We start from the raw sequence: 11,997 nt of genomic DNA on the forward strand, positions 1-11,997 counted from the left end.
AACTCACAGTCTCCTGGTGATTGGCCCAAAGTCACCCGGTCATACTCCCCGCCTAAGGCGGGTCTAGAACTCTCAGTCTCCTGGTGATTGGTCCAAAGTCACCCGGTCAATCTCCACACCTAAGGTGGTTCTAGAACTCACAGTCTCCTGGTGATTGGCCCAAAGTCACCCGGTCAATTTCCATGCCTAAGGCAGATCTAGAACTCAGTCTCCTGGTGATTGGCCCAAAGTCACCCAGGAAATTTCCATACCTAAAGTGGTTCTAGAACTCACAGTCTCCTGGTGATTGGCCCAAAGTCACCCGGTCATACTCCCCGCCTAAGGTGGGTCTAGAACTCTCAGTCTCCTGGTGATTGGTCCAAAGTCACCCGGTCAATCTCCACACCTAAGGTGGTTCTAGAACTCACAGTCTCCTGGTGATTGCTCAACTGACTAACTTGGCAACATTTAAGACGTTTAGACTTCCACTCCCAGAATTTCCTTGCCAGCCTGGGGAATTCTTGGGAGTTGAAGTCCATACATCTTATAGTGGGCAAGTTCAAAAAGCACCAGGTATACCGTGTTTCCCTGAAAATAAGAGCTAACTAGAAAATAAGTGCATAATTTTTCAGGATGCTTGTAATATAATATATTTACCCCCAAAATAACCCCATTAAAATCATCAGCCAGATGGACGCATTTAATGCATTTCCCCCAAAATAAGATGTAACTAGAAAATAAGTCCTAATGCGTCTTTTGAAGCAAAAATTAATATAAGACCCAGTCTTATTTTGGGGGGAATATGGTAGATTAATTATTGGAGATGATGCCGCCAATTAGTACCCAAGGAGAAAACATGGGAATTTTTCCAAACTGCTTTATTACCATTTCTATTCCTCACCTTATTTCCACATTTAATTCATATTTTTCTACAATTTATGCACCTCCATCATACTTCTAGTATGCTTATTATGAAGAAACATTTCCATAAACACTCCCAAGTTTCACTTAAAGCAAACTTGGCAACTTTAAGACTTGTGCCTATGGAGATTCTCAGCCCTTCAGCTCATGGTTGTCCCAAAGGTGCTTTCTTTTTCCAGAAGCAACTGGACTTTCTGGTTTTTCTTTTGAAGAAGTTTCACCTCTCATCCAAGAAGCTTCTTCAGCTCTGACTGGATAGCGCAACATAGGAGAACAAAACTCACCAGGACAAGATTCAGCAGTCCATCAGCATTTAAAAGGCACAGGCCACTCTTGAAGAGTGTTGCCACAAAGAAGAGGGAGTCAAACTATTCTCCAAGGCACCTGAGGGTAGGACAAGAAGCAATGGGTGGAAACTAATCAAGGAGAGAAGCAACTTAGAACTGAGGAGAAACTTCCTGACAGTTAGAACAATTAATCAGTGGAACAGAAGTTGCCTCCAGAAGTTGTGAATGCCCCAACATCTTTAAGAAGATGTTGGATAGTTATTTGTCTGAAACGGTATAGGGTTTCCTGCCTAGGCAGGGGGTTGGACTAGAAGACCTCCAAGGTCCCTTCCAACTCTGCTATTGTATTGTATTATTGTATTACAGTAAAGTCCACATTTTGGACAGAGACGACCGCTGGTTTGAAAGGGATCAGAGAGACCATCTATGACGAAATTGAACAAGACTTTTCTCAAGAGAGAGGGAGGGATAAGGCATCATCTATCTCCAGTCTACAACGCAGTTCTTTTAACAGTTCCAAAAACGCTACAAACCCATTTGGACCAACTCAGGTGACCCTGGGGACACAGTTAAACTATCAGGTGACCTTAACGACTTGCTAAACAAATGCAAATGACCAGCTATCTTCAAGAAATATAAACCCTTCCATTCCCCACCGTCCAGTCAGAGCTGAAGAAGCTTCTTGGATGAGAAGCGAAAGGTCTTCAAAGAAAAATAAGAAAGTCCAGTTGCCTCTGGAGGCAGGGGGGGGGGAAGCACCTTTAAGACTTGTGGACTTCAATTCCCAGAATTCCCATGGCAGGCTGAGGAATTCTGGGAGTTGAAGTCCACAAGTCTTAAAAGTTGCTGAATTGAGACCCACCCCCCGGGCTTAAAGATTAACTAGGCACTAAACCACAAGCTGTCAAGCAATCTTCGAAATCCTCAAAAGACCAGAGAAAGTTCTGCCCGTCGAGTTCAGCACTGAGAAAAATTCAGACTGATGTTTCTCCATCTCTGTGGATTCTCTGATGTTTATGCAGGATCGAACTTCGGCTGAAACCCTTCCCGCATTCGGAACAGCGATACGGCTTCTCCCCTGTGTGACTCCTCTGATGTGAGATCAGGTGATCGCTCCGGTGGAATCCCTTCCCGCACTCGGAGCACTTATAGATTTTCTCCTCGGTGTGGATTCTCTGGTGTAGAGTTAAGTGCGGGCTCTGGCTGAAACACTTCCCGCATTCCAGGCAGCGGTAGGGTTTTTCTCCGGTGTGAATCCGCCGGTGTAGAGTCAAATGAGTGCTCTGATTGAAGCACTTCCCGCACTCGGCGCACTGATACGGCTTCTCTCCGGTGTGGATCCTCTGGTGGGAAGTCAGGTGGGTGCTTTGGCTGAAACTCTGCCCACACTCCGGACATCGGTAAGGCCTCTCGCCCGTGTGGATGGCGCGATGTATCGTCAGCTTCCGGCTGTGGCTGAAACTCTTCCCGCATTCCGGGCAGGTGAACGGTTTTTCTCCCGTGTGGGTGATCTTGTGCAAGATGAAATAGGTGCTCTGGCTAAAGCTTTTCCCACACTCCAAACATTTGTAGCGCCTCTCCCCGGTGTGCATCCTTTGGTGCTGGGACAGGTGGCCGCTCTGCCGGAAGCCCTTGCCGCACTCCCGGCATTGATAGGGCCGCCTCTCCAGGTGGATCCTCTGGTGGACTTTGAGGCGGGATTTGGAACAAAAACTTTTCCCACACGTGTGGCATTCATTCTGTCTCCGCTCCGCTGCTTGTGACTCGGCTAGGATCACCTGACTGGCATCTTCACTGTCGATGGATACATTCGTCTGCTTTTCAGCCGCAGCCATTTTCCTCTCTGGCTGACTTTCTGAGACATCTGGAATTGTTGGGGGTGGTTCTGTCTCTTTGGGTTGAACTTCCAGAGAGGTCCCACCTGCTTCCATCTATTTTTCTCTCCCCCCTCACAGCCCTCCTGTGGATGGAAGAGAGAAGACCCAATTAATCATCCAAGACAAAGGTAGATGTTAGGGGACTATTTTCAACCACTGGGCCTATGCTTCTCAGCCTTTGCAGCTTTAAGAGACGTGGACTTCAACTCCCAGAATTCCTCAGTGGGCACGCTGACTGGCATGATTCAGAGTCATCTGAATTCCTCCAGATCAGTGTGCTTCTCTCAACTGTGACAGCTTTAAGATACATAGACTTCTGGCTGGGGAATTCTGGAAGTTGAAATCCACACATCTTTAAGACACTGCTCCAATTACTCCTCTTATCCTCTAGCCACGTTTCGTATGAATTCTGGGAGTTATAATTCAACAACATCTGGAGGAATAAAGCTTACCCATCTTTGTACTAAACCGGTTTGCTTAACTATGGTTTAAAAGTTACCTACCTTTGCGCTAAACCAATTTGCTTTAACTATGGTTTACTGCATAATAAAACTTATCTAAGGCAAAGGTAAAGGTTCCCCTCGCACATATGTGCTAGTCATTCCTGACTCTAGGGGGCGGTGCTCATCTCTGTTTCTAAGCCGAAGAGCCAGTGCTGTCCGAAGACGTCTCCATAGTCACGTGGCCGGCATGAGTAAACGCCGAAGGCGCATGGAACACTGTTTCCTTCCCACCAATAGTAGTTCCTATTTTTCTACTTGCATTTTTTACATGCTTTCAAACTGCTAAGTTGGCAGAAGCTGGGACAAGTAATGGGAGCTCACTCCATTATGCGGCGCTAGGGATTCGAACGGCCGAACTGCCGACCTTTCTGATCAACAAGCTCAGCATCTTAGCCATGGAGCCACGTCTTAGCCCTTGTAAAACTAACCTACCTTTGTGCTAAACCAGTTTGCTTAACTATGGTTTACTGGATAATAAAAGTTACCTATTATGTGCTAAATCAGTTTGCTTAACTGTGGTTTACTGGGTAAACTACAACTGTCCAGGCTCAAGTGGTTAGAATGCTGGGCAGGAGATTAGTAAGCCCACATTCAAGACCTGTAAACTGCCATGGAGCAGGATTGAGCTCTTGCCCAACTCCTGCCATGGACATGAAAGGACACCCCCCCCTCCAACTGGACATCCCCAGGAAACAGTGATGTCACCAGCTAATCTTTTCATCCCGGAAGCACTTCAGTACTTCTGACCCAGGCGCAAAACTGTCCAGATTTACAGAGTCTGACCCAAGCGCAAAACTGTCCAGATTTACAGAGCCACAAACCAAGGGGTTCAGTGGCCAAATTAAACCAACATCTTTTTACTTATGGTTTTTAAAACATCTATCCAAACCTTAACTTTAAAGGTTAATTGGCAAACGATTTATGGCCTATGGCGTTGCATAAGCCAGCTACAGAAGGACGAGTATTTAGTTAAGGCTAATCAACCTTATTAATGAACCCTATTAAGGTTAATTTGTTTATTTAACATCTAATACAAGGCTAGGTGTACTAAGCAGGATGCCACTGAAGCAGCATTTCCTAACCGTGGCAACTTTAAGATGGGTGGACTTCGATTCCCAGAGCTCTCCAGCCTGCATGCATGTGGACCTCAACTCTCCATACTGGTGGGGGAATTCTGGGAGTTGAAGTCCAACCCTCTTCAATTTGTCAAGGTTGAGAAACTGCTCCAAAGCCATATACCTGGCACTAAGATGCCTATAGCACCTGTTCATCTCTACAGCCAATGAACACATCTCTTCCTTGAGACTGACAATCTCTTAAAAATGGGAAAAGTGGAAGAATTTATGTCTAGGTCTCTCAGCTACCTAGTAGATTTACAGATTAACAGAGTTGGAAGGGACCTTGTAGGTCATCTAGTCCAACACCCTGCCCAAGAAGGAGACACTACACCATTTCTGACAGATGGCAACAGGGCTACCAGATTTAGGATGCCAACCTACGGGTGACCAGGAGGGGGCAGTCAAAGAAAATTACCGTATCTGGATTGTCCCAAAGATGCTTTTTTTTTTCAGGGAGGCAACTGGACTTTCTGGTTTTTCTTTGAAGATGTTTCGCTTCTCATCCAAGAAGCTTCTTCGATTCTGACAGGATGGTGGGGAATGGAAGGATTTATACTCCTTGCAGACAGACAGTCATTTGCATCCTTTTAGAGAGTTGTTGAAGCACTTGGAGGTTTGTCTGTGTCCTCAGAGTCACCTGAGTAATGCTAATGGTTCCTGCAGTCTGCATTTCCATTGAAAACCAGCTGTCTGCAAGGAATATAAATCCTTCCATTCCCCACCATCCAGCCAGAGCTGAAGAAGCTACTTAAAAAAACAATTCGTGCCCTTGGCTCTTTATCAGTTTGTATAAACAAATTACAAACCTTTCTGCTATCAAGTCAATGAAAAGAAAGAGAAAAAAAACAAGAGGTACATTGTTTCAAAAAACCCTCCAGCTTCCCACTTCCCAGTGGCCGTGTTGCTACTTTTCACTTTAACTATCTCAGGCTTATAGGAAAGAAAGTTCTTTAATAAAATTTAGTAACAAGTAATAGGAAGAATTGTTAAAAAATAAAAACAAAGGTTTTAGTCCAGAAATCAAAAAATAAAGTAACAAAGAGCAGAAGAAAAAAAAGTTGATCCGTTCACTTTAAGAGAAGAAACGAAAAAAGTTACAAGCACTTCAATACACAAAGTATGTTTACAAAGAAAAAAAGCTTTCCAATGCAATCCAGTATTAATTAATTTCGCAGCTTAATTCTTGCTTGAGGATCTAATTTGGCTTTTTTTTTTAAAAAAAAAAGGTTTATTTGTGCAGTCTTTCCCAAAATAAAAAAATCTCACCAGATGGACTCACTTTCTCTTTTCACTTCCTTCCTTCCGGAGCCATCCCAACTTCATCAGCCTGGGGCTGCCTGTTTACCGCCGGCTTGAAGAGCTTCCCTTGGGTCAATCAGGGACTTTGCGATGTCCCTAAGACCAGCAAGGCTTTCTCTTCCTGGTCACCGTCTCTATGGGACGGTTTAGGTCCAGCTGGACCGTCCAGCGGCAAAAGTGTCAACGGCGGTCTCGGAGTGTCAAGACCGCACGTTGTGTCATCGCAATGTGGCTCCTCCCCCTGAAGTCAACCCTGACTTGGATGAGTGAGAATCTCTACAGACTTTTAGCTATGCAATTTGGGATGAACATTGGGATCAACATGAATGGTGTGAGAGTAGGAAATGGATTTCCAGAGGAAAAATTGCAGACTACAGGAATTGCTAACTCAGGTGACCCTGAGGACACAGACAAACCTCCAAGTGCTTCAATGGCCCTCTAAAAGGATGCCAATGACCAGCTGTCTGCAAGGAATAGAAATCCTTCCATTCCCCACTATCCTGTCAGAGCCGAAGAAGCTTCTTGGATGAGAAGCAAAACGTCTTCAACGAAAAGCAAGGAAGTCCAGTTGCCTCCTAAAAAAGCACCTTTGGGACAACCAAGGACGACCTTGGATGACTTGAGAATCTCTACAGACTTTGAATCTCTGGATTGCTTTGCTGATCTGTGATTTTTGCAGCCCGACTCTCTCGTTCCCTCCCCCTCAGATCCACCTTGTCTCATCTCCAACCTGCCCCAGCCACAGATTTCAGGAAAGAAGCATTTTTGTGACTGACTCTGCTTTATCTCAAATCTGGAGAGCATTCCCAGTTGCAGCCTGGAACAAAAACACCAACCCTTTTAAGAAAAGCCAGACCTGGACGGGGCTGCACTTTATCCTTGAGTGCAGATCTTAACTTCAGCCACACACTTCTCTGGCAAGCCTTTTTGGAACTGTCTGCAGTTCTCCTCCCCCTAAAATCTACAGCCCCCCTCCCCATCAAATTCCCTGACTTTCCTCCCCACCCCACCCCCACCAAGAAAAGAAAGCACAGGAAGTGACTTCATAGATGAGTAAACCCTCGTTTCCCCCCCTCTTTTTTTAAACAGCTTCTCTAGGCAGCTAGATTTGCAGGATTTAACCCTTCCTTCAAATTTTCAATGAAAGAAATAAAAGGGGGGAAAAACCTGAAAAGGCCTTTGCAGTTAACATCTGGAAGAGACACTGGAGTTTGCACGCAGCAAAAAGCCCCTGCGGTTTTTGTTTTCCCTGCTTTCCGAGTTACGTCATTGCACGGTTACGCCTGCAAGACGGGCATTCTGAGTTCAAACAACATTTGATTTGGCCTTTGTTTTTTGGATTTATTAATGATAAAACATGTGGAGGTGGTTAGCCGCGTCACGTTTCTGGGTATGAAAACAGGTTGTGTCACTTTTTTCAGTGCTATTTTAACTTCGAACTGTCACTATATCACTGTCACGATGTAAAAAAGATGTGGAGACTCTAGAAAGAGTGCAGAGAAGAGCAACAAAGATGATTAGGGGACTGGAGACTAAAACATATGAAGAACGGTTGCAGGAACTGGGTACATCTAGCTTAATAGAAAGAAGGACTAGGGGAGACATGATAGCAGTGTTCCAATATCTCAGGGGTTGCCACAAAGAAGAGGGAGTCAAACTATTCTCCAAGGCACCTGAGGGTAAGACAAGAAGCAATGGGTGGAAACTAATCAAGGAGAGAAACAACTTAGAACTGAGGAGAAATTTCCTGACAGAATAATGAATCAGTGGAACAACTTGCCTCCAGAAGTTGTGAATGCTCCAACACTGGAAGTTTTTAAGAAGAGTTTAGACATTTGTCTGAAATGGTGTAGGATTTCCTGCCTAAACAGGAGGTTGGACTAGAAGACCTCCAATGTCCCTTCCAGCTCATTCTATTCTATTCTATTCTATTCTATTCTATTCTATTCTATTCCATTCCATTCCATTCCATTCCATTACAGTCCTACATGAACTGTTGTAAGTCAAGGACTACCTGTATGTCACAATAAACGGGAAAACACAACTAAGAACAATTTTAGCCCGTCTCACTCATAGGCTGGGACTGGGAGGAAGGCAAAATTTTGGGGATGTCACAGAAGAAAAAGAGGTTGCTAGAGCACTTGTACCCTTGTAGGGGTCGTCCATAAATCAAATAATGACAATGCACCAGCTGTTCATTTTATTTATGTGGACCTGGTGGTACACCTGTGTACAATTGCTTTAATGTAAGTAGTAAATGTTCAACTTTGTGCAGAAAAGGACAGGTGGGGGGGCTGGAAAAGGTGCCCCTTAGTTCCCTCTCTTTGGCAGTAGATTTAATTAAAAGGAGTTGGATATGAATTAAATACGAAACTGGCAGGGATTCAGAATCTGGAAGTTTATCCGTTTTCCTTGAACCGGTTTTCATCAGAACCCACATTCTTGCTTCATCTTCTGCAAAGAAATAGAAACATTAATCAAAGGCGCTCCTTGTTATAGAAACCAGTTGTTTAAAGTTATTTATTTTCTTGCCCCAGCGAGAAAAAAAGGACAGGGAAAATGATAATATTCTTTTACTGCACTGTTTGACAGTCAGTTTGATAGACAGATAGTCCTGGACTTAAAACAATTCACTTACTGACTGTTCAAAGTTACAACTGCACTGAAAAAAGCGACTTTTTCAAACTTATTTTTTTTTTATCTTTATCATTTTTATTTTATTACATCAAATGCAAAAAAGAAAAGAAAATAGGAAATTAAGGGAGGGAAAGGGAACAGAGAAATATAAAGAAAAGGAGGGCATTGACTTCCAACTCTTCCTAGCACTAAAAGTTGGAGTCTGTTTATCTTGTACTGCACTAGGAAGAGTTGGAAGACTTTTTCAAACTTATGACTGTTGCAGCATCCCTAAGGTCATGTGAATTACATTCAATACAATACAATACAACAGTAGAGTTGGAAGGGACCTTGGAGGTCTTCTAGTCCAACCCCCTGCCTAGGCAGGAAACCCTATACCGTTCCAGACAAATGGCTATCCAACATCTTCTTAAAGACTTCCAGTGTTGGGGCATTCACAACTTCTGGAGGCAAGCTGTTCCACTGATTAATTGTTCTAACTGTCAGGAAATTTCTCCTCAGTTCTAAGTTGCTTTTCTCCTTGATTAGTTTCCACCCATTGCTTCTTGTTTTACCCTCAGGTGCCTTGGAGAATAGTTTGACTCCCTCTTCTTTGTGGCAATCCCTGAGATATTGGAACAATGCTATCATGTCTCCCCTGGTCCTTCTTTCTCTTAAGCTAAACATACCCAATTCCTGCAACCGTTCTTCATATGTTTTAGTCTCCAGTCCCCTAATCATCTTGGTTGCTCTTCTCTGCACTCTTTCTAGAGTCTCCACATCTTTTTTACATCGTGGCGACCAAAACTGAATGCAGTATTCCAAGTGTGGCCTTACCAAGGCATTATAAAGTGGTATTAACACTTCACGTGATCTTGATTCTATCCCGCTGTTGATGCAGCCTAGAACTGCGTTGGCTTTTTTGGCAGCTGCTGCACATGGCTGGCTCATATTTAAATGGTTGTCCACTAGGACTCCAAGATCCCTCTCAATTCAGACGCTTGGCAACTGACTTGCATTTATGACGATCTCAGAGCCATTGCAACGTTCTGACCAACGAAGTCAATGGGGAAGCCAGATTCATTTAACAACCGTGTGACTAATTTAACAACTGCAGTGAATTCATTTAACAAATGCGGTCAGAAAAGTCGTAAAATGGGGCACGCTCATTTCTCACTCAACAATATAAAATTTTGGGCTCAGTTGTGGTCATAAGTCGAGGGCTAACTGTAATGGAGATCAGACAGATATTCAACTTGGGAAAGAAAGAAGCCTAAAAATAGCAAAGCTTTGTAACGTTGGAATCCCCCTCTCAAAGATTTATACAGTCATTGTGGTTTTTCCAATCCAGTGTCCTCCAAAGGTGCTTTTTTTCAAGAGGCAACTGGACTTCCTTGGCTTTTTTCTTTCTTTGGAGACGTTTCACTTCTCATCCAAGAAGCTTCTTCAGTTCTGACCGGATGGTGGGGAATGGAAGCATTTATGACCAGCTGTCTGCAAGAAATATCAATCCTTCCCTTCCCCGCCATCCAGTCAGAGTTGAAGAAGCTTTTTTAATGAGAAGCAAAACGTCTTGAAAGAAATGCATTTGGGTCAATATTAAAGGTTGGGGAGGGGGAAACGACATTGCCATAGGTCTATACTACAGGCCACCCAACTAAGCAGAGGAAGTAGATGAACTTTTTTGCTAGTCAGCTAATTAAGGTATGTAGGAAGCACACCGCAATAGTAATGGGGGATTTTAATTACCCCGACATCAACTAGGAAATAAACTCTGCACCAAGTGGAAGATCCAACAGGTTCCTAATGAACCTAGGAGACAACTTTGTTTCCCAAAAAGTAGAGAAGGGAACAAGGGGATCGGCCATATTAGACTTAATTCTCACTAACAGAGAGGAAATGATAGACGGTGTTGAAGCCATAGGAACCCTGGGGGCAAGTGACCATGCAATATTGGAATTCAACATTATGCAACATTATACTTGTTCTACAAGTAGTAGAACAAAGTCAAACCAGAGTCTTGGATTTTAAGAGAGCTAATTTCAATAAACTTAGAGAGAGCTTGGGAAGAATTCCATGGATGAGAATCCTCAAGGGGAAAACAACTCAAGAAGCTTGGGAAATTTTGAAAAATGAGATTACAAAAGCTCAGTCTAGCACAATACCAACGAAGAAGAAAAATAACAGCTCCCAAAAGAAACCAGCATGGCTGCATAAAGAACTATCTGACAAACTGAAAGACAAAAAAGGTAAGTATAAAAAGTGGAAAGAGGGGGACATAACTAAGGCAGAATATCAGCAAATAGCCTGAGCCTGTAAAGATGAAGTGAGGAAAGCTAAGGCTCACAATGAAAAAAGGCTTGCCACAAAAGTAAAAATTAACAAAAAAAGCTTCTTCCAACATGTTAAAAACAAGAAAAAAGTTAAGGAAACAATTGGTCCATTGCTGGGAGAAAGTGGCAAGAAGGTGACAAGCAACAGGGATAAAGCAGAACCATTCAACTCATTTTTTGCATCTGTCTTTACACAAAGGGATAAAACAGTCCAACCTATCAAAAACAGCACCACAAAAATCAGATTAGGAACACAAATTGAAATAGGGCAGAAAATGGTAAGTGAGCACCTGTCTACCCTAGATGAGTTCAAACCACCAGGACCGGATGGATTACACCCCAGGGTTCTGAAGGAACTAGCAGACGAGATCTCAGAACCACTGAATTATATCTTTCAGAGATCCTGGAACACCGGGGAACTACCAGAGGACTGGAAAAGAGCTGATGTGGTTCCCATCTTCAAAAAAGGAAAAAAAAATAGATCCAGGAAACTGCAGACCTATCAGCCTGACCTCAATAGCAGGAAAGATTCTGGAAAAAATAATCAAGCAATGAATTAGCAAACACCTAGAAGTAAACAAAGTAATAGCCAAAAGCCAACATGGGTTTGTCAAAAACAGATCATGCCAGACTAATCTTATTGCATTCTTTGACAAAGTGACAAAATTAGTGGACCAGAGGAATGCTGTCAATATAGTTTACTTGGACTTCAGTAAGGCTTTTGATAAGGCAGACAATCTATTACTAGATAAAGTAGAAGAATGTGGGTTGGACAGCATCACCACCAGGTGGATTCGTAACTGGCTGACCAACCGCACTCAACGTGTAGTTCTCAATGGAACTGCATCTACATGGAGGAAAGTATGCAGTGGAGTACCCCAAGGCTCTGTTTTGGGCCCAGTACTCTTCAACATCTTCATCAATGATTTGGATGAGGGAATAAATGGGTAACTCATCAAATTTGCAGATGACACCAAGGTGGCAGGAATAGCCAACACTCCAGAAGACAGGCTTAAGATACAGAAGGATCTTGACAAACTTGAACATTGAGCATTATCTAATAA

General features: G+C 43.3%; 1 protein-coding gene across 3 annotated transcripts; it reads right to left on the reverse strand.

Moving 5' to 3' along the window:
• Nucleotides 1-1,519: 1,519 nt before the first annotated feature.
• LOC309398393 (uncharacterized protein) lies at nt 1,520-7,234 on the reverse strand. 3 transcript variants are annotated; one of them, XM_081965250.1, is made up of 2 exons: nt 7,152-7,234; nt 1,520-3,147 (listed from the first exon to the last, which is right to left on the reverse strand). In XM_081965250.1, exon 2 carries the CDS (start codon nt 3,116-3,118, stop codon nt 2,162-2,164), a length of 957 nt encoding a protein of 318 aa, XP_081821376.1. In that variant the 5' UTR covers nt 3,119-3,147; nt 7,152-7,234; the 3' UTR covers nt 1,520-2,161. The 3 variants fall into 3 exon arrangements, with proteins under 3 accessions (XP_081821376.1, XP_081821374.1, XP_081821375.1); XM_081965248.1 differs by lacking the exon at nt 7,152-7,234 and adding an exon at nt 6,841-6,952; XM_081965249.1 differs by lacking the exon at nt 7,152-7,234 and adding an exon at nt 5,965-6,827.
• Between the last annotated feature and the right edge of the window lie 4,763 nt (nt 7,235-11,997).

This window comes from Natrix helvetica, assembly GCF_964273705.1.
Source record: "Natrix helvetica genome assembly, chromosome: 1".
NCBI classification, from domain to species: Eukaryota; Metazoa; Chordata; class Lepidosauria; order Squamata; family Natricidae; genus Natrix; species Natrix helvetica.

Excerpts from the sequence above, each read along its gene's own strand:
- LOC309398393 (XM_081965250.1), bottom strand. The coding sequence starts at position 3,118 with ATGGAAGCAGGTGGGACCTCTCTGGAAGTTCAACCCAAAGAGACAGAA.